The sequence below is a fragment of the Rhamphochromis sp. 'chilingali' genome, assembly GCF_963969265.1.
Source record: "Rhamphochromis sp. 'chilingali' genome assembly, chromosome: 19".
NCBI classification, from domain to species: Eukaryota; Metazoa; Chordata; class Actinopteri; order Cichliformes; family Cichlidae; genus Rhamphochromis; species Rhamphochromis sp. 'chilingali'.
The window spans coordinates 18,264,542-18,290,858 of record NC_137946.1 but is presented as its reverse complement, the minus strand read 5'-3'; the positions used below and the strand labels follow the sequence as shown (position 1 = coordinate 18,290,858).

The 26,317-nt window shown below is 41.9% G+C and overlaps 1 protein-coding gene across 1 annotated transcript in view; it reads left to right on the top strand.

Annotated features, from left to right (window-relative positions):
• The window catches only part of pds5b (PDS5 cohesin associated factor B), a 41,389-nt gene extending 15,072 nt beyond the window's left edge, over positions 1-26,317 (top strand). Inside the window, exons 2-35 of the mRNA XM_080866712.1 lie at positions 2,337-2,464; positions 2,716-2,919; positions 3,221-3,307; positions 6,738-6,835; positions 7,630-7,756; positions 8,132-8,212; positions 8,732-8,872; positions 9,667-9,782; positions 10,909-11,003; positions 11,177-11,322; positions 11,615-11,766; positions 15,877-15,990; positions 16,083-16,164; positions 16,253-16,301; positions 16,433-16,572; positions 18,658-18,773; positions 18,887-18,992; positions 19,469-19,629; positions 19,822-19,945; positions 20,404-20,562; positions 20,858-20,926; positions 21,104-21,240; positions 21,459-21,582; positions 21,749-21,953; positions 22,033-22,147; positions 22,286-22,418; positions 22,527-22,646; positions 22,924-22,986; positions 23,088-23,230; positions 23,584-23,656; positions 24,518-24,936; positions 25,042-25,122; positions 25,233-25,341; positions 25,451-26,317. Coding sequence (XP_080722838.1) covers positions 2,357-2,464; positions 2,716-2,919; positions 3,221-3,307; positions 6,738-6,835; positions 7,630-7,756; positions 8,132-8,212; positions 8,732-8,872; positions 9,667-9,782; positions 10,909-11,003; positions 11,177-11,322; positions 11,615-11,766; positions 15,877-15,990; positions 16,083-16,164; positions 16,253-16,301; positions 16,433-16,572; positions 18,658-18,773; positions 18,887-18,992; positions 19,469-19,629; positions 19,822-19,945; positions 20,404-20,562; positions 20,858-20,926; positions 21,104-21,240; positions 21,459-21,582; positions 21,749-21,953; positions 22,033-22,147; positions 22,286-22,418; positions 22,527-22,646; positions 22,924-22,986; positions 23,088-23,230; positions 23,584-23,656; positions 24,518-24,936; positions 25,042-25,122; positions 25,233-25,341; positions 25,451-25,483 — 4,230 coding nt within the window. The 5' untranslated portion in view covers positions 2,337-2,356 and the 3' untranslated portion in view covers positions 25,484-26,317. The remainder of the gene's footprint in view (positions 1-2,336; positions 2,465-2,715; positions 2,920-3,220; positions 3,308-6,737; positions 6,836-7,629; positions 7,757-8,131; positions 8,213-8,731; positions 8,873-9,666; positions 9,783-10,908; positions 11,004-11,176; positions 11,323-11,614; positions 11,767-15,876; positions 15,991-16,082; positions 16,165-16,252; positions 16,302-16,432; positions 16,573-18,657; positions 18,774-18,886; positions 18,993-19,468; positions 19,630-19,821; positions 19,946-20,403; positions 20,563-20,857; positions 20,927-21,103; positions 21,241-21,458; positions 21,583-21,748; positions 21,954-22,032; positions 22,148-22,285; positions 22,419-22,526; positions 22,647-22,923; positions 22,987-23,087; positions 23,231-23,583; positions 23,657-24,517; positions 24,937-25,041; positions 25,123-25,232; positions 25,342-25,450) is intronic.

Here is a 26,317-nt window from a genome sequence, read left to right as displayed (position 1 = left end):
AGGCAAGGCAAGGCAAATTTATTTGTATAGCACAATTCAACAACAAGGTGATTCAAAGTGCTTTACAGAGACATTAGAAACAAAAACAAATAAAAAGCATGATTTAAAATTGATTAAAACAAGCAAACAAACTAACTAACTAAACACACACATTTCACACCTGTTCGCGCGATCTGAACCCTTATCGTAAGGGGAGCTACCAGTCCTTCTGTGGACGAGCTACTTTCTATTTTAAATTCCCTGAATTTAAAATACTCTCTAGACCCAGTCTAGACCCAGTTGGGGAGCTACCCAGAGCTCTAATCCCACACCTGTTCGCGCGATCTGAACCCTTATCGTAAGGGGAGCTACCAGTCCTTCTGTGGATAGCAGCGTTTTCCTTCATTTCTGCCTTTATGTGTGGACGGGATTATTTTTTAAAACGAAAACGGAAAATCTCCGTTTTCAAAAATACCCGTGTACGTGTGGACGTAGCCTCGGTCTCTGACTGGAAGCGCTAATTCGTCATTCGGCTTTTGTCAGACTAAAGTAACTGTTAAAACTGTTTGAAAAGCTCAGCTATACAACAAGGAGAGATTGAAAATTTCCTTTTAGTTCTCAGTTTATTTGATATTGACAAAAGTTAGTCAGTTTTGTCTGTTCTTCTGTAAAACAAACTAAGATTTATTTTTAGAATTAATATTTTGTTTCTAAGTGGAATTGACAATTTAGTCTGTTTCGTTTGTTCTATTTTGGAACTTAAACGCTTTAGCGGCTGCCTTTTGTGTAGTTTGCAATATTTGCCTTTATTTATCTGAAAAAGTCTCGTGTTCCTTAAGTACATCTACCCTGTTGAACTTATTATGGGAAATAAATATTTAAATAAAAACAAGCTGCTGATTATTTCACATTTTACTTGTGAGCAACGGCACATTTAAATCTTACAAATATAGTTATTTGGCTTATATCGTGATAGATATCGTTATCGCCTGAAATGAAAAAAATATATCGTGATATGAAAAAATCTTATATCGCCCAGCTCTAGTTGGCTTGTGATCCTAAAGAGCTGTCAAGTCTGTTTTTAAACTGCTGTAATGCCCACAAATGAGAAAATGAATCGGTTCATTTGAATCACCAAAACTTTTTAAATCTGTAAAATTAATTTTACTTTGATCTGACTAAAAACTAATTTGATTTCAACCTTCTCTGTTATTAGACTGTGGTACCATGTCAGAACTGAATGCACTGATGTTTAAATGCTTTAATTATAAAGCCTGAGAGCACTCAGAGTGCACCGGGTTGGGGGGGGGGGGGAAATACAGATATCTGCTTAAAAGATTAACCGTTTTCTGCAGCTTTGCTCTTTTTCCATATTTGCCACTGTTAACTTCTGCAGTAACATTTTTTTTGTAGATCTCTATCACATGTTCCTCTGATAATGTCTCTGACTGAAGTAGGCTGCACTCAGTTAATCCATTTTGTGCAGAAGAAGAGTTAAATTATGCCTCTTTTTGTCTGAGAGCACACAGAGCCTGAAGCAGAAATCCCGGGTTAACAAAGAAAGCCGATAACCGCTTCTGTGATACCTGTTATCTCTGACTGGGATTTTGTTAAGCCAGCTAACACAAAGAAAGCCTAGCTATGTCAAAATGATTTCATAGTGCACCCCTCAGCTCATTCAAGCTCTTGGTATAGTCATAAACCTTAGCCGGGCTTTAGTTTGTCTGACAATTCAGGCTTTAGGTGAAGAGTAAATTCTTCTTACTGGGTGCACACATTTCTGTTGCTTTTAATGTCATTAATGGGGGGGAAGCCACAGTGGGAATGGTTCATTTAGGTGTTTGAAAGGTGCCGCATGTATTATCTGGTTAAGAGCAGCTAAATTGGACGTCAAAGCACATTTTGTATCATGTGAATGCCCTAAAACGCAAACTGGGTGTAAATCCGTGAAATGCTTGTGGCTGCGGTAATGAAATGTGGAGCACAATGGTAGCAGAAGCTCACAAGGAAGGGAAAAAAAAAATCAGCCTTGCTCTCTGAATGCAGCAATTTCATCCTGGACACAGCTTGTAGGAAGCTATTGCTGCGCTGTGAATATCTCGCTGAATATTTCAGAGGTTGCTCTCTTTCAGGCTGCTTTAGAAGCTTTAAAGTAAAAGATTTCCTGTGGGTCTCAAGAAGTTAACATTGTGCCTTTTCATGCGCCCCCCCCCCCCAAAAAAAAAAAAAAAAAAAAAAAAAAATCAAGATTCAGCAAGTTTTCAAGGTTCTGGGGTTTGACTCTCTTCCTTTGCTCTCTGTCAAAATAGTATTGCTGCTCTTGTGTTTGTAATTAATGCTCTTGTGTCTCTCTGCAGGCAGTGAAGAGCTAAAGAGGATGGCTCACTCTAAAGCTCGAGCCACAGACGGGAAGGTGACCTACCCCCCGGGGGTCAAGGAGATCTCTGACAAAATCTCCAAGGAGGAAATGGTTCGAAGGCTCAAGGTCAGTGTCAGATTGGTCATTACTGCTTCAGTAGTAGTTTTAGGAGTCGTCTTCTATTGAGGAATATTGCTGATATATCAGTGAAAGAATAATCATCTTTTTAAAACAAAATGTTTCACTTTGCTTGGTGTACCTGAATAAACCCATTTTAAACCTCATTGTCTTGGAGTGATGATTGTTTTACCCCTTGCTCGGCCATTAACCTCGGGGACTTGCCTTCCCCCATTTAAAATGCCCCATCTCTTTTCTAGATGGTCGTCAAGACCTTCATGGACATGGACCAGGACTCTGAGGAAGAGAAGGAGCTCTACCTGAACCTGGCCCTCCACCTGGCCTCAGACTTCTTTCTCAAACACCCAGATAAAGATGTGCGTCTGTTGGTGGCCTGCTGTCTGGCAGACATATTCAGGATTTATGCCCCAGAGGCCCCTTACACTTCCCCAGACAAACTAAAGGTAGGGTGATTCATATTTTCTCGAAATGTCTTCACTCTGTCTTGTTAGAGTTACTGTTGTAATTAGACAACTCTGCTTTTGCTTCTCTAGAGGAATAATTTAATGCTAATTGGACAAATTGATATATTCAGTCAACAGGTGTACTTGAAATTCATTCAATGTGTGTCCTTTTATTAACAGTTTGAACATTTTCAATGTATTTCTATTTACTTTAGTGTAATTTTTTGATCATGCCTGAATTTTGCTTAGTAGAGCTGCTCACATGAAGGATTCACTGTATGCGTGTTTTTGTTTTGTCTAGGACATTTTCATGTTCATCACCAGACAACTGAAAGGCCTGGAGGACACTAAAAGCGCACAGTTCAACAGATACTTCTACCTGCTGGAGGTGCGTGACTGAGCTTTTGTGGCTAACGTGTAGCACTGGGGCTTTGGTCACAGTAAATTGAATTTGGTCCCAAGTAGTTTGATCAAAATACAGCGAGGAGTTTAATTTGAGCTTTTACAAAATTTGTGGTGTTGTGTTGTGCTGTCCTGGCTCTTTAATTGCAACAGTGGAGTGTGTGGAGTTGTTTGTTGTGACATTAAATACCAAGAGGTGTACACCTGGTTGCTACAATGGAGGCTTGTGCATCACAGAACTGTCAGGAACAGCCACTTGGATATTGGTTACTTCTTTTGCTGAAGGCTTTGCTCTGTGTGTGGATGCTATCTCTAAATGGCAGCAGAGATGCTTTTTTACAATAAAGTAGTATTTCTGATGTCTCTGAAAGGCATGTTAAAGTGCCACCGCATTCAGCATGCGTTGCATTGTGCAGGTAAAAGGTCAGCCGTGCACTGAGAAAGGATGGCTTCCTCTTTGCAATAGATTTCACTCAGCAACTCCTAGCAACCACTCTCTGTTTGGTCGGAGAGTACACCTTTTCCTTCCAACTTTGTGCGACTGAGGCCTAATGCATGTGTGCACTCCTGGTTGCATAATAAATGACTGTAGCTAACCGTATCTGAACTCCGTTTAAAGGATTAAAAAATGTACTGCGCCTTCAGAAAATTATTTATTTAAACTAAATTAACCTTTAGCATTTTTGGAAGCTCTTTGAAGAATCTCGTTCTGATTTGATTTTTCCCTCGTTAATGGTTTGTTTTGTTTTTCGGTCTTCCTGCTTGTGTGGTTCATTGCGGTGTGTGTGTGTGCGTTTTTCATTAAATTATGAGTTTGTGCCAAGAAGCAATTTCCCCACAAATTGAAAGAGACAAACTGCTTTTAATTGCAAGTCATTGTCTTTTGTATGCAACGTAATGATTATTAGGATTGTAATTAAAGCTGCAGTTCTAACTGTGGCATAAATGGGCCATTTGAAGACGAGGGAAATCTTGCCATTTTTATTCTTCTTTTTTTTATGATTATTGTTAATACAGCAACAGTGAAGTCCAAATGATCTGTTGTGGGAGTGTGTAATACATGATGGTCGTGAGAGATATCGTTTACCTGGGTAATGTTTTTGCTCGAAATTTAGCCTTGAAGCACTTCAACAACCTGCACAAATACTGCCATGTGATGAAATCGGAAAATATTGTCTTCCTGAGATGTTGTGACTTGGCTCAGTCTTTTTAACCAAATGCTTAAAGCCCTGCTTTGCCACCATGTAGCTGCATCAGTAATTTTCATCCACTGTTTGCTCTTACTGTCATATGGAGCGCAGCTAGTGAGTGCTCCAGTGAAGCTCAGTGGAGTTGTCTGTTTACCTTTGGGTCACATGTCACCAGCTGTTAGTATCTCCTCTGTAGACTGCTGGTACTCGGCGGTGTGTTTTAGCCTCAAGCAGTGAAACAACTTCAATGTTCCACCTTCAGAGGGAACAGTATTCTTGCATATTTTACAAAGTATTGTGCATTGTTGAGCTTTCTTTTTAGGTACTGGATCAGAGGCTGACACACAACTCTCGCTTTCAGACGTGCCTGGGCTTATTGTGTTGTAAAATGCACTAGGAAACATAAACACATGGCAATGATTTGACATTTTTATATCACTACAAATATCTCTACCTTACTATAACAGATGGTTTGATATGGCACAGGCCTAATTTATGAACTGATTCAAATTTGATGGTCAAGATCACTGTGAGCTCATCTCAGCCTTATATTAAGCAGTTCTGATGAAGAAGTAATCTTCCTGCAGTAGAGTCAGCTCACACTAACTTCAAAGCAGGCCAAGTTCATACTAACTAGCTTTAAAGAATATATGTTATCCTTACAAAGCATGCGGTGGATATGTAAAACATATCAGTGGAGAGTGGGAGTAGTGGAAAAGGTCACTTTTAAGCATGTTAAGTGGGTGGCTTAATGAAGAACTTGAATTGCTTTTTCAACTGCAAAGGTTTTAATTGTGCTAACAGCACACAGAGTAGTTGTTGGCTTTGGAAGAACAATTTCTCACTCTTTCTCAACATTTGCTTTCTCCACTGTCGTGCTATCTCAGTGCTTTCTGCTGTGTGTATCAGAGCAAGCCAGATCCAGAGCCATGCAGCCCTAATACACTGAAGCCCTTGCACTGGCCAGTATTGATATGCTTTATCATTAAACTTGGTCACTGCCCTGAAATACTGTTTCCTCTGGTGTCATTTGTCCTTACCTGTTGGGACTGAGTGCGAGTTTTATTTTAGTGTCCAATTTCAGTCCTCTTAAGAGGCGGCTGGTGCCTGGTCACGGTGTCACAGCTGAATACCCTCAGGCTTATTTTAAAAAACAAGACTGAATGTTACCTGGAAATGATTGCATTTATAGCTGTTGGTTTTTTGTTTGTTGGTTTTTTCCCTCTTGTTTAGCAAGTTCCATTAGCATAAGATTGCATGCATTACTGTACCCGGTACAGTAGGCACTTCTAAAGCAGTCAGACTTGCTGCAACTTATTGTTTCAAGATTGCTTTATTTGTAAGTCTCTCGTACTTGTTGGTGTTTGCCTGCTTATGTTAAACTACAATTTTGCATGTATTGCATCAAGATGCATTTCCATTAAATGTTGTAAAGCAATATGAGTTTTGACAACAACTGCAAATGTGTTGGATTGACAGTAGCAGTAGCCTTCCATAGAGGAGGATTCTACCAGCTACATGATAAGGACAGGTGGATTGGACCCTACAGTCTGTTAATCTATGCAGCTCCTGTAGATGTTATATACAGGTGGCCCAGTACTTTTGTCCATACAGTGTATATTTATGGATTAATGATAAGTGGCACAATATTTTTTGTTTGTACAGCCTATTAGGTTTTGGAACCTGCATAATATTTTAGTACCCAACCCTAGCACCCACTTAGCACCAACCTCCAGCTCAACCCAGTCAGAAAATGGGAAGTGAACTTAATGGGAGACACTTATTGGAGCGTTGAACTGTTAAAGGGCTTCAGAGGTTGGTGGAGACCAGAAATGAAGGTAAACCAGTTACAGCAGATTGCTGCTCCTCCTTGAGCCTGGTTCTCTCAGGATTTTTTTTCCCCTTCCCACTGCCAAGTGCTTGCTCAAAGGGTGCTCTTTGATTGTTGGGCTTTATCTCTGTGATACAATTTAAAGCATTTTGAGAAGACCGCTGCTGTGATTTGGTGCTAGATAAATACAATTGAATTAAAGGGGGAAGGAGCATTCAGCAGGTAGACGCATGCACACTTCACTGAGCTGCTGCTCGTTCATAAGAGCTGAATTTTGTCACCATATCAACTTTGAAGCCTATAAGTGTTTTAACCACTTGACAAGAAAACACAGCTGTGCTGCATGAATATTTTCATATATATCTTGTCGCCTCTTTTTCTTTTTTTCCCCCCAGAACATCGCATGGGTGAAATCCTACAACATTTGCTTTGAGCTTGAAGACAGCAACGAGATTTTCACCCAGCTCTACAGAACTCTCTTCCAGGTCATCAAGTGAGTCCCTATTTATAAGTCACAACCAACCACCTCGGTTTTCATGGTGTATTGCATGTGAGTCTGTGCCCAGATTTTTATTTTTTCTAATTCCTTCCTTAATTTTTTTTTTTTTTTTGCCTTCCTGCAGTCCTGACAGCACTAAGCTGCTGTGATTCAAACATCTGAAAATTGTCTTTGCTGCTGCATCGTAAAAATGCACAGTAGCGGTACAGTTGTTTCTAAGTGATTGCCCTCTCGCCTCTCTTCTTTTTTCTTCTAAACCCCCACCTCTCAATTTTACTGTGCTGAACACAACCTCCAGGGCTAAATTCTGCAGTACAGAATCTGGCTCTTTGCCACTGGAAAGATTGTGGTTGTCTGTGTCAAGGTTGTGCCAACACGGTGCTTAATTCTTTTTATTTTCTTTTTACTGCATTGAAAGAATCTAAAGAAGCCTGCTTTCCATTTAAAATATTCTCAGTGATCCAGCAGGTGTTGGTGAGATGGTGTTAGTATGTGTGGAAGTGGTGTTTCCAGAGAGTGCCACATAATGAGACTGGTAATGCTTGGTACTTTTAAGGAAGACAGTCAATCAGATTTAACTTTAGCTAATAAGCTTTGCTGCCCTGCTGTAGTGCAGATCATTATGAGCAGGTTTACCCACCCTTTGTGTGAGCGGTGCATTTTCAAAGACGCATAGTGTTTTGTTTGAGAGGAAGGTTACTTTTTGAAATGAGAGGTCCTGTCAGAAAAACAAGTCACATCAGTTATACAAAGAGTCCGTCCTTAATCTTTGTGCATTGTTTCCCTAGCAATGGGCACAACCAGAAAGTGCACATGCATATGGTGGATCTGATGAGCTCCATCATCTGTGAGGGAGACACCGTATCGCAGGAGCTGCTGGACACCGTGTTGGTCAATCTAGTGCCAGCGCACAAGGTATGTCGGGTGAAGTGCAGATGCGCATCCGTTTAACTGTCTCAGTAACGCGCTCGTAGTACCGCCACAAGAGATGATCCAAGTAGAACCGGCTCAGTAAAGGAAAACCTTAAAAAATAAATTGAAATGTTCACTAGACAGAGGCCAGTATGATTTTCCATCCTCTCTAATTCAGTGAGACCCCTGCAGGTGGGAAGAGGTAAAGCAGCTTAAGCACTGGTCCACAAGAATAAGTGGACATCTGCTCCCGAACTATCCAAATGGCATTCAGACAAGAGATGATGGACTACACCCTCGTCTTTCACAGCCACATCTCTGAACATTGCTGTGATTTGCTGTTTTATTCACCAATTTGTTTTTGTTGTTGTTATCCAGAATTTGAATAAACAAGCATATGACCTGGCCAAAGCTCTGCTGAAGAGGACTGCCCAGGCTATTGAACCCTACATCACCAATGTAAGATGAAATCTTTGACACTCTTATTTATAGTGCTGTTTTAATCCTTTACTTCATTTTACACAGGAGACATAGTCATATTTAAAGCTGTTAACAGTCATAACACTCAAAAGTGATACATTCAGAGGTGTAACTGTGGCTCTGAAGTCGGTGGCGTGTAGTGTGATATGAAGAATGTGATATTAACTCTACTTAAAGCACAGCCTGCCATGCTTGAAATGTTTCTGTGCTGTAGGAGTTTCATATCTATGCTAATGAAGCTAAGAGATATGGTGAACATTACGGCAAACTTCTAATGCCTCCTAATCCACGTGGTTTACACGTCCTTGGTTAAAATACCGAATCCCTCCCACCTTCAATAGCTGTTCTGTGATGGATCTCAGATACGTAAGATGATTTATGGTCTTGCACACACGTACTTACTCCTCTCTCCGCTAACGCAGTCCGAGTTTGAGTCGTGCGATCATGTAGGAGTTTCATCAGTAATCGTTACTCCTCCTGCTCTGTCGTCTGCATCAGTTTTTCAACCAGGTGCTGATGCTGGGAAAGACCTCAGTCAGCGATCTGTCCGAGCACGTTTTTGACCTCATCTTGGAGCTTTACAACATAGACAGCCACCTGCTGCTCTCAGTGCTGCCACAGCTGGAGTTCAAGCTCAAGGTATAGGGGAAAAAATCCACATTTATCTATTTATTTTATCTTTGTCTGTGTAGTTGTTTTGCATAATATTATGATGTTTACAAGAATTTAATATTTTTAAAGCAGTTGCATTGTGATGTTAGCAGTAGTTTTAGATTAAGCAGCAATACTTCAATAAGTATTGATATTATAACTACAGTCAAACTGCAAAAGCCTTAAGTCTTGTAGCCATTACACACAGAACTGCACATTTTCACTTTCTCTGCAGGTTTGTTGATTCATATTAGAAAGATAAAGCAGTCAGCATAATGTTGCCTCTGCAGTGTCTCATAAAGGCATCCCGCTGATGGATAACGCTCATTAACTGTTCATGGGGAGTGAGGATCACTGCTGTCTCCTCAAAATAATAGCTGTGATAAAATCTCTCTGCTTTAGACCAGAACCCCTCTCGCTCTCTTTCTCTCTCGCTCTCTCTCTCTTTCTGATGCTTGCTCCCCCTTTGCCTTTCTCTCACTCACGCTCGTTTCATCTTTTTATCTCTCACTCTTTCTTTCCTCTTTCCTCCCCCTATTGCACTTTTGTCTTTCTTTCATGCTCACCCCTTTCCTCTTCCTTCCTCGTCTCCCTTTGTCTTGCTTCTGATTTGCAAACAAGATTGATACCAAAGAAAGTACTGCCATTGTCTGTTATGAAAACGGTAATGTTTCCCGTGTAGTTAATGTAAATGACTTGGCACCTCGTTCCAATCGACTCAGCCGATTTTGGTGCATCATTTCTCTCCCCATCTCTTTGTCTTTCCCCGCTCGTCTCTGCAGAGTAATGATAATGATGAGAGGCTGCAGGTGGTGAAGCTGCTGGCTAAGATGTTTGGAGCCAAGGACTCTGAGTTGGCTGCGCAGAACAAACCACTCTGGCAGTGTTACCTGGGCAGGTGGGATTCAGTGTTGTGGATCTGACAAATGTCTCTATAATCGCGATTTGATTGATAACTTTGCTTTCAAAGAGACAAAAGAATCATCTTTTCTTTTTTAGCTTGCATTTAGTATCAATTGGTTGGTTCACTTTTGGATTAATACTATATTTTAAACCATATTAAAACTAAATATATTTTCTTTTTGTTGTGGTTACACTGGATTCTTCACTTTATTATTACTACATAAATGCCACACAAATCCTGTGTGATAAAACACAGCGAACTGTTTGCCATAGGCCGGAGAGATGATCAAAACAAAGACAGATGGAGAATCGGGTGTGAGCACGAGGCCGTAGATAATTAAAATAAATGAGAAAAATAGAACTGTGCTTGTCTTTAATGTACGCGTGTCATGGTGTTGCATTGAACAGTCGTACAATTGTATTATAAAATCAAGTCTTGCAAAGAACAAAGGGAAGAGTTGAGAATACTTCCTGCAGCTGATCAAGCAGTTTTCAGGTGTGGAATTGTGGGTGAACTGGCCCTTTAATGGCTCATAGATAATACTATGTATTAAAGTAGAGTAGATGAGAGCACAGGATGGAAACAAACGTTAGCAGTAGACTGCTTACATGCAGCGTATCTACAGTTTCCTGCTCTTACCATGAGAAATAAAATAGAATCTACTGGGTTCTCTTATATCAGGGTGTGTGTGAGCACGTCACACACCAGAAGTGTGAGTTTTTTCACCTTAATATATCTCTTAAACCCATTGGGAGAGTCTGGTGAAGCCTGTCTGTAGACGGTTAAACAGATTACATGTTGTTGTTAATCCACAAAGAGAGTCTGGGCTGTAATTTGTATCTCATTAGTTTTACAGGGTTCGACCCTGTCAAGTGCAGCTTAGCTAGTTTATCTGGCTTAGAGTTAGACTTATTCGGCCCCAATATACCTGAATTTTACTGCGTGTCCAAAATATGTGGGAGGGTTTGGCGGGAGTCATGTGACAGAGTGTAATATAAAGTGAGCTTGTTGATGTATGTTGTGTACCCACATGAGACGCCGTCTTCTTAGAGCTATGTTCATGTACGAGCCACCTTTTAAAGTCGCCGACATTAACGTCCGTTTCTTTTATCAAAAAAAGGTTTAATGACATCCACGTGCCTATCAGATTGGAGTGTGTCAAATTCGCCAGTCACTGTCTCATGAACCACCCAGACCTGGCCAAAGACCTTACAGGTAAAAACACACGGACACTTTCGTGCTTTTGTGTGCTGAGAACTGCATGTGCGTGAAGGCCGCTCGAGTGTGTGCTCGACGTCAAATGAGAAGCAGCTGCCTGGTGCTTTCTTTGCGTTCGAGGTAGCCAGTCCTCTCACGTCCCACTCATTTGTTCCTGTTTCCTTCCCCAGAATACTTGAGGGTCAGATCACATGACCCAGAGGAGGCTATTCGCCATGATGTCATTGTCTCTATAGTAACTGCTGCCAAGAAGGATTTGTCTCTAGTCAATGATGCACTGCTCAATTATGTAAAGGAGAGGACTTTGGACAAGAGAGTAAGTCATGTTTTTTAAATCCTGGTCAATAATGATGATGATGTTGTTATTATTAGTATTATTTTATTATTGATGTATCAGATTGTTTCAGATATAGTTACACTGTTGTTGTTTGTTTTGGGTTTATTGATCTAATAGTGAGATTTATAATTTGATTATTAATATTTTTGTTGGTACACGTTTGGCTTAAATGGCAGTAAACAGTCACATCAGCCGCTGCACCTGCCCGTTGAATATTTTATTTTCTAACTAGTAGTTTCATTGAAACGTTTTCTTTTTAATTTGCCGTCAGTGGCGCGTGCGTAAGGAGGCCATGATGGGCCTTGCATCGATCTACAGGAAGTACTCGCTGCAGGGAGAAGGCGGGAGGGAGGCCTCAAAACAGATTTCCTGGATCAAAGACAAGCTGCTGCACATCTACTACCAGAACAGCATTGATGACAGGTTTGTGTGCATGTTTTTCTGTTGGCTACAGTTCAAAATGTATTCATTTAGTACCTGGGAGTTTAACTTTTTAACTTTTTGTGTGATTGCAGAGGAAAAAGCTGGTAGTGGTGCATTTCAGAGTCTTAATTTACTGTGATGAACAATTCCTGCTCTGTGCATAACTAACTGAATGTAGAAAATGAGCTCTAATAAGTTTTTTCCCAGCAGAAACATTAAAATCTGCCTTTAATATCCACCTTTCTCTGCACTGCATTTATCAGTGCGGTGTCATAGCTGTATGGAGGAAGAGAGACTGGTTCTGTCACCCTGCCGAGGCTCATAATGTAGAGCAGTCCCAAATATTTTTGTAAGCGAGTTGTGTGCGTGGGACTTTTTATTATTCTTTGAGCAGCATTCCTTTGATGGTGTGTGATTGTTTCTCCATCTCTCCACCTACACTTACTCAACATGGAAACCATCATTCTGCAAAATGTCACCAGCTGAATTAGAAGTAGATTAGATGATACGAGGCAAACTGAGATGGGTTTTTAAAGCCTAAATTGAGTAAAAGAAAAGGGAGAGGAAGAGAACGAGGCGTCGGACTCGAATCTCAGTGGACTTTCTGTGGGTGTAGGTGATCTCTGCTGCTGTGGAGTCACTCAGCTGCTGGCAGGAAAGTGCCCGATGTGGTCGGAGTGTATGCATGTGTGTTGTGTGAACAGCAGGGTAGCTTTACTTGTGTTGGTTCAGCAGTTTCCCCTTGAAAAGCTCTAAAACTTCAGCACATAAAGGCTGAAAAGGGTTTTTTGTTGTTGTCGTTGTTGTTGTGACGAGTGTTGACATTTGAGCTTATGTTTGAATTAATTAATTTACATATCAGTGAGGTGTGTGATGGTGGTGCAGCACCATGAGGGCTGAGAGACAGTGACAGAAGGCTGATCTTAAGTGGGAGTAGGTGGAAGACACCCTGGAGAGGTGGAGGTATGATGTGGAGTAAAGAGGAATGAAAGTCAATAGAAGGAAGTCAGAATACTCGTGTGTGAATGAGAGGGAGGCAGGAAGTGTGTTTAAGCGAGTGAGTTTAAATATGTGTGGTCAGTAGAGCTGGGCGATATGAGATTTTTTCATATCACGATATGTTTTTTTCATTTCAGGCGATAACGATATCTATCACGATATAAGCCAAATAACTATATTTGTAAGATTTAAATGTGCCGTTGCTCACAAGTAAAATGTGAAATAATCAGCAGCTTGTTTTTATTTAAATATTTATTTCCCATAATAAGTTCAACAGGGTAGATGTACTTAAGGAACATGAGACTTTTTCAGATAAATAAAGGCAAATATTGCAAACTACACAAAAGGCAGCCGCTAAAGCGTTTAAGTTTCAAAATAGAACAAACAAAACAGACTAAATTGTCAATTCCACTTAGAAACAAAATATTAATTCTAAAAATAAATCTTAGTTTGTTTTACAGAAGAACAGACAAAACTGACTAACTTTTGTCAATATCAAATAAACTGAGAACTAAAAGGAAATTCTCAATCTCTCCTTGTTGTATAGCTTAGCTTTTCAAACAGTTTTAACAGTTACTTTAGTCTGACAAAAGCCGAATGACGAATTAGCGCTTCCAGTCAGAGACTGAGGCTACGTCCACACGTACACGGGTATTTTTGAAAACGGAGATTTTCCGCTTTCGTTTTAAAAAATAATCCCGTCCACACATAAAGGCAGAAATGAAGGAAAACGCTGCTATGAACATGCCAAAGCAGCAGGTGGAGCTAGATTCCTAACCGTGCAGAAATGTTGGCCAATCAGAAGTCTAGAAGCCTCGGTGGGAAAAAGTAAACAAAGCTGGGGCATAGAAGCAGAACCGAGTCGTATGTGTGGAGGGACAGTAACTGTGTGTATATGTAAGCATTTAAACACTGCAGAGAGTAGAATTAACAGTAACAGTATTGTAGAAATTCATTTCACCGAAACAATAACGTGGCGCACAGTGTGACGCATGCACCAGTTTATTGTATTTCCAGACTTGCTTTCGGCACAATTTACAGTGCACGCTACTCTGTTTTTTTGTCAGACTTGAAATAGCCGAAATACCTTCACACTACAGAACTTCTATGGCTCTTCCGTTCGACAATCTCTCCGGCATTGGAACCATCATCTGTTTTCTCTTCGGTCACGCTCGGTTGATTTTTCTAGTCGGCACACTCATTTCCTCCATTACGCGCTGGCTCCATTACCCGCTGGCTGCTTCCCAAACAAACACATGTGCGGCTTGGCACTTGTGCTGTACGTAACAAGTCACGCGACGTGACGCTGCGGCTGTGATTGGTTCGGCTCTGCGCTACTTAATTTGGATTGGCTGACTTAAAAAAAAAAAAAAAAAAAAGAGGACAAGAGCGGCGAGGTCTATCGCGATAGCTTAATTTCTCTATCGAGTAAAAGTTATATCGCGATACATATCGTTATCGTTCTATCGCCCAGCTCTAGCGGTCAGCCATCCAAAGCAGCAGGTGGTGCACGAGAGAGGTGAAGAAGACGGTCCAGGCTAGGCATGGGTATTGATAAGATTTTCACGATTCCGATTCCATTTTCGATTCTGTTTAACGATTAAATTCTTTATCGATTCTTTTTAAAAAGGAGTACACTGAGGTTGATTAGCTTAGAACTTTGTTTTATATCGTCTCTTTGAACAAGATAGAGATTTAGGAGTAACATGGCCTTACAAACCCAGCAGTGAGATCTTAAGAGATCCACAGCCTACGGCTCTTCAATGGGGTGTCACAGGGTCCCCAGGAAAAAAAATTGTAAATGTAAAATAATAAAATAAATATTCTTCTGTAGCAATAACAAAGTATAACATAAATTATTCTGTAGCAATTACACAAGAATATCCAGTAATGTCCCTGCCTACAATTAAACACATTCACATACCGAATGTCGGGGCATCTGCTGTGGCAAATGGGTGCAAGCCTTTGACCACAAACTTGGTCACTGCTCGGTGACATTCGTCTATCCTGGCCTGAAAGGAGACGCTACCGGTAGACTGCAGCGAGAACTGCCAGCATCTGAGCCAGACTCTGTCTGTCTCTCTCATCATGGTCACCTACATGTACAGTAATGGCAGGTTTTGTAATAAGGCAGATCGCGCTAACATAATATGCACTGTTAGTTGATTATTTACCTGCCGTATTAAGGGGAGAGGACGTGCAAACGTTAACGCTGCTGCTGGGTTGAGATTCACGAGTCCGGAGTGGAATTAAAAACACGACATTCATTTAAGGTTATCACGTGTTTTGTGAGCAAATGCTTTTGCATATTCGTAGTGTTTCCTCCCTTAAATGAAATATCTACTTTGCAAGTATTGCAAGTTGCCCCGTTGTCATCCGTTCTCGTAAAGTATAACCAAACTTTTGAGCGTTTGAGCCGCGTAGGCGCCGTGTTTCCTGCCAGGTAAATGACGCTCCGCAACGTGGTGACGTCATTCGGGGCGACTGGAATCAATAAGTGAATCGTTTGCAAAAATGCCAAACAATTCCAAGGAGTTGAAACAGTGGGAACCGGTTCTCAACAAGAACCGGTTTTCGATACCCATCCCTAGTCCAGGCAGGGTGGAGTGGGTGGAGATTCAGAGGTGATTTGTTACAGAAGGATAGAAGCAAGAGTGAAAGAGAGTATTTAGAGGATCAGTCGATGTGCTGATGGCAGTTTGGGTCTGAGCTCTGAATGCAGGCCCTTCGAGAGCCGAGGTGCCCTGACGTTAAAGGCGCAGTCCCGTCTAGACTTGAATTTAGACCCAGGAGCTGCCAGCAGGGTTTTGTTGAGGGTTTCTGGCTGCCCACAGGCTAATGGGCTAATTTAAATAAGTAATGAAGTAATGTCTGCAGTAAAGTAAAGCTCCCAGGAGCCATTAGTAAGAGTACTAAATCAAATCAGTAACCTGTGTAGAGATGCTCAGTGATGTCATATCGCTCTTCTGGTTTTAGTTAAAGGTTCAGCTGCTGCTTTCTGTACCGGCTAGGATCTATTAACTATTACTAACCACTCGCACCCAAACATTTTTATTATTTTATTATTATTAATTTAATTTTCTCCATAAAATGTGCCCTCTGTACGTACAGGTTGCTGGTGGAGCGGGTTTTTGCCCAGTACATGGTTCCTCACAACCTGGAAACCACTGAAAGAATGAAGTGTCTGTACTACCTGTATGCCACCCTGGACACAAATGCTGTTAAGTAAGTCAGTTTTTAATTGTTATGCAACAACATGTGTATTAAAGGAGGCCTGGCAAACACATCATTGTGTCCCTTGCTTCTTTCACCTGCAGAGCTTTGAATGAGATGTGGAAGTGCCAGAATCTGTTGAGACACCATGTCAAAGACCTGCTGGACCTGATCAAAAAACCCAAGGTAACTAACGCACACCACAGACTGTAATAACTGCACTATACTTGTCTCTAAAAGGTTTTTCTGTAACTGTGTGCTTGTTTGTTTTCAGTCTGAAGCATCCAACAAGGCTGTGTTTGCCAAAGTCATGGTGATCACAAGTAAGGCATCTCTCTGAATTCAGCACGTCCTTTCAAACAGGAAAAATGAACAAAAGTGATCGCAGGGTGACCTTCTCACCCTGATTTCACATCGATTTCACTGTGACATGCTGAAATTTCTCTGTGAACAGGGAACCTGCCAGACCCTGGCAAGGCTCAGGACTTTGTGAAGAAGCTGGCTCAGGTCTTGGATGATGATGAGCGAATCAGAGATCAGTTAGAAACCTTGGTCAGCCCCGCGTGCTCTTGCAAGCAAGCTGAAGTCTGTGTGGTGAGTGTTGAGTTCCTTTGAGATAACGATGTGGTTTCCTTTAAGCGAAATACTTTCATCCCTCCACTAGCTTTGTGTTATTTGACCCGATTCTTCATATAGGTACTGTAGTCGTAAATGTACTTATTTGTTCATAGAGTTCACATCTTCCAATTTTTGTGCATAAGACAACACTTTTATACACATGTCAGTATTTTGAGTCCAAAGTGTCCTTGTCTTTATTATATCTAATCTGTAATAACCTTTAAATGAGCAGTAACTCGACTTGAGTACATTCCAAAGGTGGTTTTAAAATGTTTAAGCTTGGTTTCATGACAGTTTTAGTGACCGATCGTTGTCACGGTGGGGAAATGTATTGAAACAATCCACCCCTGCTCCGCTGTAAGGAGGATGTTATTAGGGCTGCCCGCCATAATTTCTGTCTCTCTGTCTGATGTCTCGCCGAACACAGAAGACAGACTGAGACGTGTGACTGTAGCGGTCTTGAGCAGTAATTCTCCCGGCTTTCTGAAGATCCTTCAAAGTTTTTCTTTGGACGTCGGCTGCTCTTTCACTCATTTTTAATCCATTTATGGTACCTAATCATATACAGAGGATTTCTTTTTGTTTGTAAAACATTGACCTGTGAATCACTCAAGCACAAAAAGGCACCTGTGCGCCAGCGTTGTGTCTGCGCAAACAACTTAGCAAAGACACAATTTTACGTTGCGTCCTCAGACACTTTGTTAGTAGCAGCCTGATGCATAAACAAACGTTTTCCTGTTTCGTTAGTTGAATCTGCGAACGTTGCCAAAGGTAACAGTCTTGGCAACGTGGTATTTTTGCAACATGACGGTCATTCGAAAAGAGCTACTGGCCAAAAACTCGTATCTCAGCATGATGTGCAGCGTGTCCTTTAAAATTTGAGGAAACTAGACAAGTCGAGTCCAAAAAAAAAGTGGCAGACCTAAAGATCCATCTTAAGAATTAGGGGAGGAAAATATATCAAAGCCCTGACAGAGGACCTCAGAAATGCCTAGAGACCTTCAGTTGATCCATCTGCTACTCACTGAAGCCTCATCAGAAATGGTCTCAGTGGAAGAGCCATTCTTAAAGGAAACAGAAAAGGCTCAGGTATGCCAAGTTATACAGGACCTGGACTGAGAATCAATAGCACAAATGCAGAAAAGTACCACCAGATTTTGATCCAGCATGCAGTACCTTCTGGAGAGCATCTGATTGGCAGCAGCTTCAGGATGACAATGATCACAAACACACTGCCAGTGCACTAAAAGCATAGCTGGATAGAAAAGCACACAATGAAACACTATCTGTCAAGGATTGACCTTCCAAGAGCCCTGACCTCAATAGCATTGAAGCAGTGTGCTTTCATGTTGACCGAGAACAGAACGAAAAGCAGCCATGTCCTTCAAGACGTCTGGAGAAGTATTCCTGAAGATTAACTAAAGAAATTACAGGAAAAATCAGCTAAGAGAGTTGGTGGTCATACCAAATATTGACTTTCAAGCCTGTTAGAACTGCACAGACTCTGTTTTTGCTTTATACACTGTATTTACGTTTGTTTGCACATAAATCACTGTGCTTCTTTCCCATTTTTCTTGGAAAATGGAAAGAAATGAGGGGAAGCATGAGACACTTGCACAATAGAGTATTTCACTAGAAAGTATTTTTGGTATTTTTTCTTGTTGCTTAATCCTGCGGCAGATTTGCTAAGTTGGTAACAATTAAGTGAACTAAATGATGATGCTCACTGCTGTGAGTATATGAGATGTTGGGCGTTCATGCTGCTGTGTTTGTATTTCCACATTTTAAAAAAGAAAAAAAAAGAAAAAAGAAAAAAAGCAGCATTAGATTTTAGTCCAGCTGTGAAATATCACTCCAGGTGGCTTTGGTTTGGAAATACTGAAAAGGCACAGAGAATATTACGGCCATAAAACCCTGAGCTGGTGCTGTAAGCGTTGCCACAAAGTGCCTGCTCATAGGGGGTCATCTGATTGGTGGAGTTTTCTCTCTGTTAGGGTCTTCGTATTGTTGTGGTTTGGTGCTACATAAATAAATTGAAGTTCTTAATTGTCGTCCTTTCAGAGAGACATCACTAAAAAACTTGGCAGCCCCAAACAACCCAGCAATCCATTCCTGGAAATGGTGAAGTTCCTGTTGGAGAGGATTGCTCCTGTGCACATCGACACAGAGTCCATCAGGTACTGTGCGTCAGGATGCAAATTTTAGCTCATTCAATAAATAAAAAGAATGCAAACAACAGCCATATCAGAGTCTAGCGTGCAGAAATTTAACCTCTACCATCATCTCTCAGTGCTCTGATAAAACAGGTAAACAAATCTATAGATGGAACAGCTGATGACGAAGAGGAAGGTGTTCCCACTGAAGAGGCCATCAGAGCAGGGCTGGAACTGCTGAAGGTAAAGATCGGTAATAAACACGAACGCCTGTGGTGTTTATCTGCAGATTGACACGATGGATACTCTGTTGTAAGCCTTTTCATTATCGTGCGTGAGTGCACCATTTAACAAAAATAGAATACCTGCAAGAATTAATCTAAATTATAGGCTCTGCAGTCGCTCAGTAACTTCTGCTGCTGTCGTGTCAATTGCTACCTGCAGTCTAGCAATCAGTGATATATAAATTGTTGTTGGTTGAAATTGTGGAGTGACGGGGGAAAAAGAAGCACTCGGTGATGGATGATGTCTCCTGCAGTCCTGCCTTTTTATAGTGACACAAACACAACAGATAATTAATGAGTAAAACACACACACATCTTTTCGACCCTTTACGGTTTGCTTAAAATATCAATCACGCTTGTTTCTTTTCTTTCTAAGGTGAAAAGGTGTTGATTGTACTCTGCGCAGCTGTTTGACTCACCTTTCATCACTCGCAGGTGCTGTCATTCACACATCCAGTGTCATTCCACTCTGCAGAGACGTTTGAGTCTCTGCTGGGCTGTTTGAAAATGGATGACGAGAAGGTGGCAGAGGCAGCGCTGCAGATCTTCAAGAATACAGGCAGCAAGATGGAGGAGAGTTTTCCTCACATCAAATCGTGAGTTTGATGAGCTAAATTTGGCTGATTTGTTTGCCTTGCAGCGCTGTGTAATGTGCAGTGACACTCCTGGAATGCAGGGATGCATTATTTATACGCTTACTTAGGACACGCTGCTCTGTGCATGACTTGTGACCCAACTTTCTGCTGTGTTTTTGTTGTTCGTGGTGTTCTCCCGTCTGCTCCCCCAAGTGTTCTACTGCCAGTACTACAGGCCAAAGCCAAGAGAGGCCCTCCCCGCCAGGCTAAATATGCCATCCACTGCATCAACGCCATGTTCAGCAACAGAGACACACACTTTGCCCAAATCTTTGAGGTCAGTCACTTTGGTGCCAGGTTTTTATCTATGTGGTCAATGAGAGAGGATATCCCTATCCCTGGCTTAAATCCTGTTTGTGACGGGCAGCCAATCAAAATGAAATTCGATTTAAAAGGAAGGCGAAAAGACCTAAAACATGTTGTTTTAGACGGTGAGTGAACTCTGGGCCAGTATTGGGTGACTGCTGATTATCTGGAACTTTCAAAGCAACTGAATCTAAGAGGGGAAACCAATGTGGTTTGGAGTGCTTTACCCTTTAATTGTGTTATTTCAGCCGATTTTCCTGTTTTTTTGTGTTACAAAGAGAATCCGTCTGCATTCATGGATGTGCTCAGAATATTTACCCCAATGTGACGTCTGCATTAACTTTACATCAAATCCATCCTGAGATTTTTTTAATTTATTTTTTTTATGTGCTCCTAAAACTGTGTCAGTGACATGTTGTGTTTCTTCAGCCTCTTCATAAAAGTCTGGACACTGCTAACCTGGAGCAGCTCATCACTCCTTTGACCACCCTGGGTCACCTGGCCCAGCTGGCCCCAGAACAGTTTGCCGCACCTCTCAAATCTCTAGTCGCCAACTTCATTGTGAAGGATCTGCTCATGAACGACAGGGTATACACACGCATCCACGTATACCTCTTACTGTTCTGCAGTGTTTAAGCACGCCTCTTCTCTTTAGCCTTTTGAGCCTAAGATTAGTGCTTCTCCTTTACTATTATTATTTGTAACTTTTTTATTACTTTTCATTTTGATGTAATTAGTCTTGTTTTACTCATTTAATTATTATAAGTGGGGGGTTTTCTTCTGATTGCACTTTGGCTTAAATGTGCTGTATAAATATTCCCAGCTGTGTTGACCTAAAGTCTCAGTTTATGTGAATTATTCAAATTGTTTGTGTTATTTGTAGATCCCAGGAAAGAAAACAACCAAACTTTGGGTTCCCGATGATGAAGTGTCCCCAGAGACCATGGCCAAGGTCAGCAGTGAACGTTTGTGTGTCTCTTCAAAAGCTCCGTCTGGCTGCTGTTTTTGTTTTTTAAGTAGTTTAATCTGAAGATTACTCTGAGCCAGAATTCTCCTAATTACTTTGTCACACTCTTGATGTATTAATGCAAAACACTTAATCTTTCACTCTTTCATCTTCCTCATTCAGATCCAGGGCATCAAGCTGATGGTGAGGTGGTTACTAGGCGTGAAGAACAACCAGAGCAAATCGGGCAACTCCACCCTGAGGATGCTGACTGCTATCTTACACAGCGATGGAGACCTAACAGAACAGGGCAAGATGGGGTAATTAAAATAAATAAACTCTGCTTCTCAGACAAACCTAAGGTCCTGTGTGTGTCAGGCCCTTGAGCAGCTCAAAGAAAGCTTTGTCCTCAGATTAAGGTCGTGCAATTTTCAGTGAAGCGCTCACTTTTAATGGGTGCTCTGGACCTTTGAGGGTTTTGATGGTAAGAACGTTTGTAGATAAATGAATAAATCTGCTTCCTCTTGTTTCTCTCTAGCAAACCGGACATGTCGAGGCTGCGGCTGGCGGCGGCGTGCGCCCTGCTGAAGCTGGCACAGGAGCCCTGCTACCACGAAATCATCACGTTGGAGCAATATCAGTTGTGCGCGCTCGTCATTAATGTAAGAACTGCCATATTTAATTTGCCGGCTCTGCGTTTTCAGTTAAAGTCCTTTTCTGTGCAGCTCATCTTTATTCCACCTCTGCCTCTTCTCCCTGATATTGTCCCATTTCATCCTCCTCATCATCGCGTTTCCTGTTCTCCGTGTCCTCGTCTTTGCGCTATAGGATGAGTGCTACCAGGTGCGACAGTGTTTTGCCCAGAAGCTTCACCGGGGCCTGTGCCGTCTGCGGCTACCGCTGGAATACATGGCAGTGTTCGCTCTGTGCGCCAAGGACCCCGTTAAGGAGAGGCGGGCTCACGCTCGCCAGTGCCTGGTGAAAAACGTCAACATACGCCGCGAGTACCTCAAACAGCACGCTGCCCTCAGCGGTAAAGAAACCAAACGATATCTGATGATTTCGGATGACATTTGAGGGTGGTGTCATATTCACTGTGTGTGTACCCACAGACAAGCTGTTCTCTCTGCTGCCGGAGTATGTGGTGCCCTACACCATCCACCTTCTGGCACACGACCCGGACTATGTCAAAGTACAAGACATCGAGCAGCTAAAGGAAATTAAAGAGTAAGCGGTGTATGATCTCTTAAATGGGTTTTTAATATTCCAACCTGGCGTTTGTGGTTTCAGTCACGTTTTAGTCTGTTTTTATGATGGTTAATCATGACTTGTACCTTTTAATGTCAAACTTGCTGTCCTGGATAGGGCTCTGTGGTTTGTCCTCGAGATTATAATGGCCAAGAATGAGAACAACAGCCACGCCTTCATAAGAAAAATGGTGGAAAACATCAAGCAGACAAAAGACGCCCAGGCCGCCACCGATCCCAAAACGAATGAGGTGCTCATTTAACGTGCAGCTAATATGGACAGTAGATATCCAGCCAGTGTTTCAGCCGCCGTCATCAGTGCTGCCCTGACGTGCGTTTGTTGTTTCTTCCTTGTGCAGAAACTCTACACAGTGTGTGACGTTGCCATGCACATTATCATGTCGAAGAGCACCACCTACAGCCTGGAGTCTCCAAAGGACCCCGTGCTGCCATCACGCTTCTTTACCAAACCAGACAAGGTCGGTCTCTGCGCTCTGAAGAGTTTAAAGCATCCAAAACATTTTTCACTTTGTTAAAATGAGTAAACGACAGCATTGCTAGTGTTAGCAGATCCTTCCGAAGAGTTATGAGAAAGTAGCTGCCTTAAGTTTTGTATAAACGTGTCCTTGTTTGAAGAGAAATTATCAAAAAAGGGGGAAAAAACAAAAAAGCAGGCATGTTTTGTCTAATGAGATCGTCTGCTTGTGTTTCTGCTTTGTTTTAATTGCTGCTGTTCTCTCTGCTTCTCTCTTTCAGAACTTCAGCAACACAAAAAATTATCTCCCAGCAGAGATGAAGGCATTCTTCACACCAGGAAAGGTAAGCTCGAGCTTTTTAAATGATAATGTGGGCTCACTAGTTTTGTTGATCACACATCCGGCTCACTGCTCCACTCTGACCGCCTCTCCTTCCTATTTAAGCCCAAGTCTGCTAACGTTTTGGGGGCGGTAAACAAGCCCTTGTCATCAGCGGGCAAACAACTCCAGAGTAAAGCTTCTCGTATGGAGACCACCAGTAACGACTCCTCGTCCAACCCGGGCTCTCCGCAGCGCAGCAAAAGCAGGTAGGAGATATAACGGCAAGACTCCCACACTCAGAAAACGTAACGTATCAGCAATATTTTGGTCTGATAAAAGACTCGGATTAGCTCCAGGCACTCCGTGTTTGCACGTAGGATGTTTCCATACGTAGCTGCTCTGCCGTAGGCTTTTTCCTGTTAAAGGAGAGTTTTTCCTTCCCACTGTTGCCAACCACTTGCTCATAGGGGTTTGTCTAACTGTTGGGGTTTCATTCTAATATTGTAGGGTCTATGGATCATTTTCAAATGTTGAAAATTCAGGAGACTGTGTCACTTGTTGCACCCTGTTTTGTTTGTAACTAAAATAGTAACAAGTAATGATTGATGTTATTTTTCAGGCATGACAGCACAGAGATGGATCACAGTGAAAACGAGGACATCAGCCTAAAGAGAGCAGACAGTGTCGACAAGGTAAATCTCCTTTAGGCGCTGCGAGACTGATTGGAAGATAAACGTCGATGTGGCGATCACGTCTTTATTTCTGATGAGATCTTAACAGGATGTATTGTTTAATAATATGTGTTGAAAAAGTGTATTGGAGTAGTTATTGTTACAACCTTGATTGAAATTGATATGACTGTAATCTAAAAGCAAAGAGGCTGTGCAGACTTACTCTATTGTAAGTTATTCTTTCTAGTGTGGGGTGGTTTTTGTTTGTTTCTTTCGTTTGTTTGTTTTTAAAGTAAAACAAAAGCAAATAAGCAAAACCGTGATAAAAGATTATACTGAAGCTGATGGAAAGTAGTGAAGGGAGCGTTGCCGTGATTCGGCAGAGTGCTGCCTGTCGTAAATCCCCGTGTCTCTGCTTTATGATACGACTGTGCAAACACCAGCTGGATTGAAGTCGAGACTAGATTAACGTGTACAAATTGTGTAAACCATCATTATTGCTTTGCATGCATGATTTCATCTGACTCAGAAATCCTTCCTTTCAAAACAAACAACAGAAAAAAGTAATGGTATCTTTTTATGCAAAAATATGAATTTCACATGAGTTTCTCACTGAGTTTGTGGGTTTTAGAAGGGTTAACCTCAGGAATCGAGACGACTTATGTAATTTTTCAGCCTTCGGTAAGGTCACAGAAGGGCTCTGTGTGTTATTGCTTACAGATCAATTCACCAGTCACGTGTGAGAAACCACTCCAAAGATCTCAAATCTCTATCTCTCATCACCATTTTTCTTCTTCCTTTTCTTTGTGCTGCTGTAAAAACTGAATTTCAGTCTTTTTTACTGTGAAACAAAGAAATGGTGAACAATGAGTTTGTGTGCAGGATATCGAAAAGCCCCGGGGTCGCAAACGGGGCGTAACCTCCGGCGATGACCAGGAGAGCAAGCCGAAGCGTGGACGTAAGAAGGCAACTGCCAACACCACCGCAGCGGCTGACTCTGAGGACCCGTGGGACGAAGACAACCGGCCGGAGGACGAACAGAACAGTCCGCCCAAGAAAGGCCGCAGGGGCCGGCCTCCGAAGTCTGCTACGCCCAGTCAGGACACGCCTGCCAAAGGGAGGAGGGGGCGGAAGAAGGCAGCTCCTCCACCCGAGGAGGATGAGGAGGAAGAGGAGGAGGACGAGGAGAGGGGTGAGGAGGAAGTAGAGGATGAAGACGAGGACGACGACAGGAGCAGTGAAAACATGGAGGTGAAGACCAGGGGAGGAAGGCAAGCCAGGGCGCCACGACGATCACAGGGGTACGAAAACAGCCGGCGCACGCAGAAACACGAGATGTGCTTCAAAGTTCTGTCAGCGAGCTTCGTTTTTGATGGAAGTCGTTTTGTTTTGTCTTCCTTTAACAGATCTGACTCTGCAGAGTCCACGCCGCAGAAAAGGAGAGGACGTCCGCCTAAATCGGCTCAGCCGGCGGCCAAGAAGCCAACGTAAGATTCACTTTTGCAAAAATGCACATCAGCGACTGCGACTGCTCCTCCAAGGGCACAAAATGTAATATGTGCACGCTAAGCTGTTCCTGTTCTGTCCGCGGATACAGGCGCGGGGGCCGATGGAAGGCAGCTGCCACTAAGGATGAGTCTGAGGAAGAAGATGAAGAGGAGGAGGAGGAAGAAGTGGAGGAAGAGGAGGATGAGCCAACACCGAAGGTGTCAAGTGTTGTCACATCCATTTTAGTGTCTTTTAAAACAACTCAAGTATTTTAAAGGAGTTTATATGCTTGGTTATTTGTTCAGTTTTCATCCTTTTTCATTTCAGGGTCGCAAGAAGGCAGCTGGGCGAAGAAGATGAGCTAAAAAAACTTTAAAACAAAAACAGAGGACAAAAGAAGACGGCACGTCTCCTCGAGAGTCACGGAGGAATGACGCAAGAACGAAACAAAATAAATGGACATTGAACTTTTTAAAACTTTTCATAAGCCGACGCTCCTACTGTTACACCGACTTTACACACTTGCATATTCCACGTGCACACTACATCAATACATCCGCATCGTCAGCTGTGGGTTGTTGCTTTGTGCTGCATTGTGATGACGTTAAGCCACATTAAGTAGAAATGATTTTAACGAGGAAAAACAAAGGAAAAAAAATAGATCGCTCTTGTAAATAGTCTCTTATGTCTGTTTCATGTTCTGTTGTTGTGTTTGACGCTGACTGGGCGGATGCTGTAAAGCCTTTGCCCACTCATGTTATTAAAAGTGCTCCCAAAAAGCGGCGTTGCTTATCAAACCTCCCTCCGTGTCAACTTTTAAAAACTGAAAGAGATTAACCATTACCTTTTTTTTTATTTTATTTTTTTTATGTAATGTTAATTGTGAGAATTTACTTTTAAACAAAGAAATAAAACGTGCTCTTTTGTTTACAGCTCTGTATATTAAAAACTTTTTTTAAAACCATTGAAAAAGAAAGTGTCAGAACTGTCCGACTGTAGAGTTGCTTCTGGAAACGATTGTAGTGTGCGTCTCATTTTTAGGTTTGTACTTGCTGATAGAAGGAAGTCATGAGCAGCTGTGTTGCTAGTTTCTTGGTTTTGTTTTGGTTTTTTTGTCACTGCTGATTAACTTGGCTTCACATCCACCCAGTCAGACCCTCCATTGTATCAATATAATTCTCTATAAAAACCTGA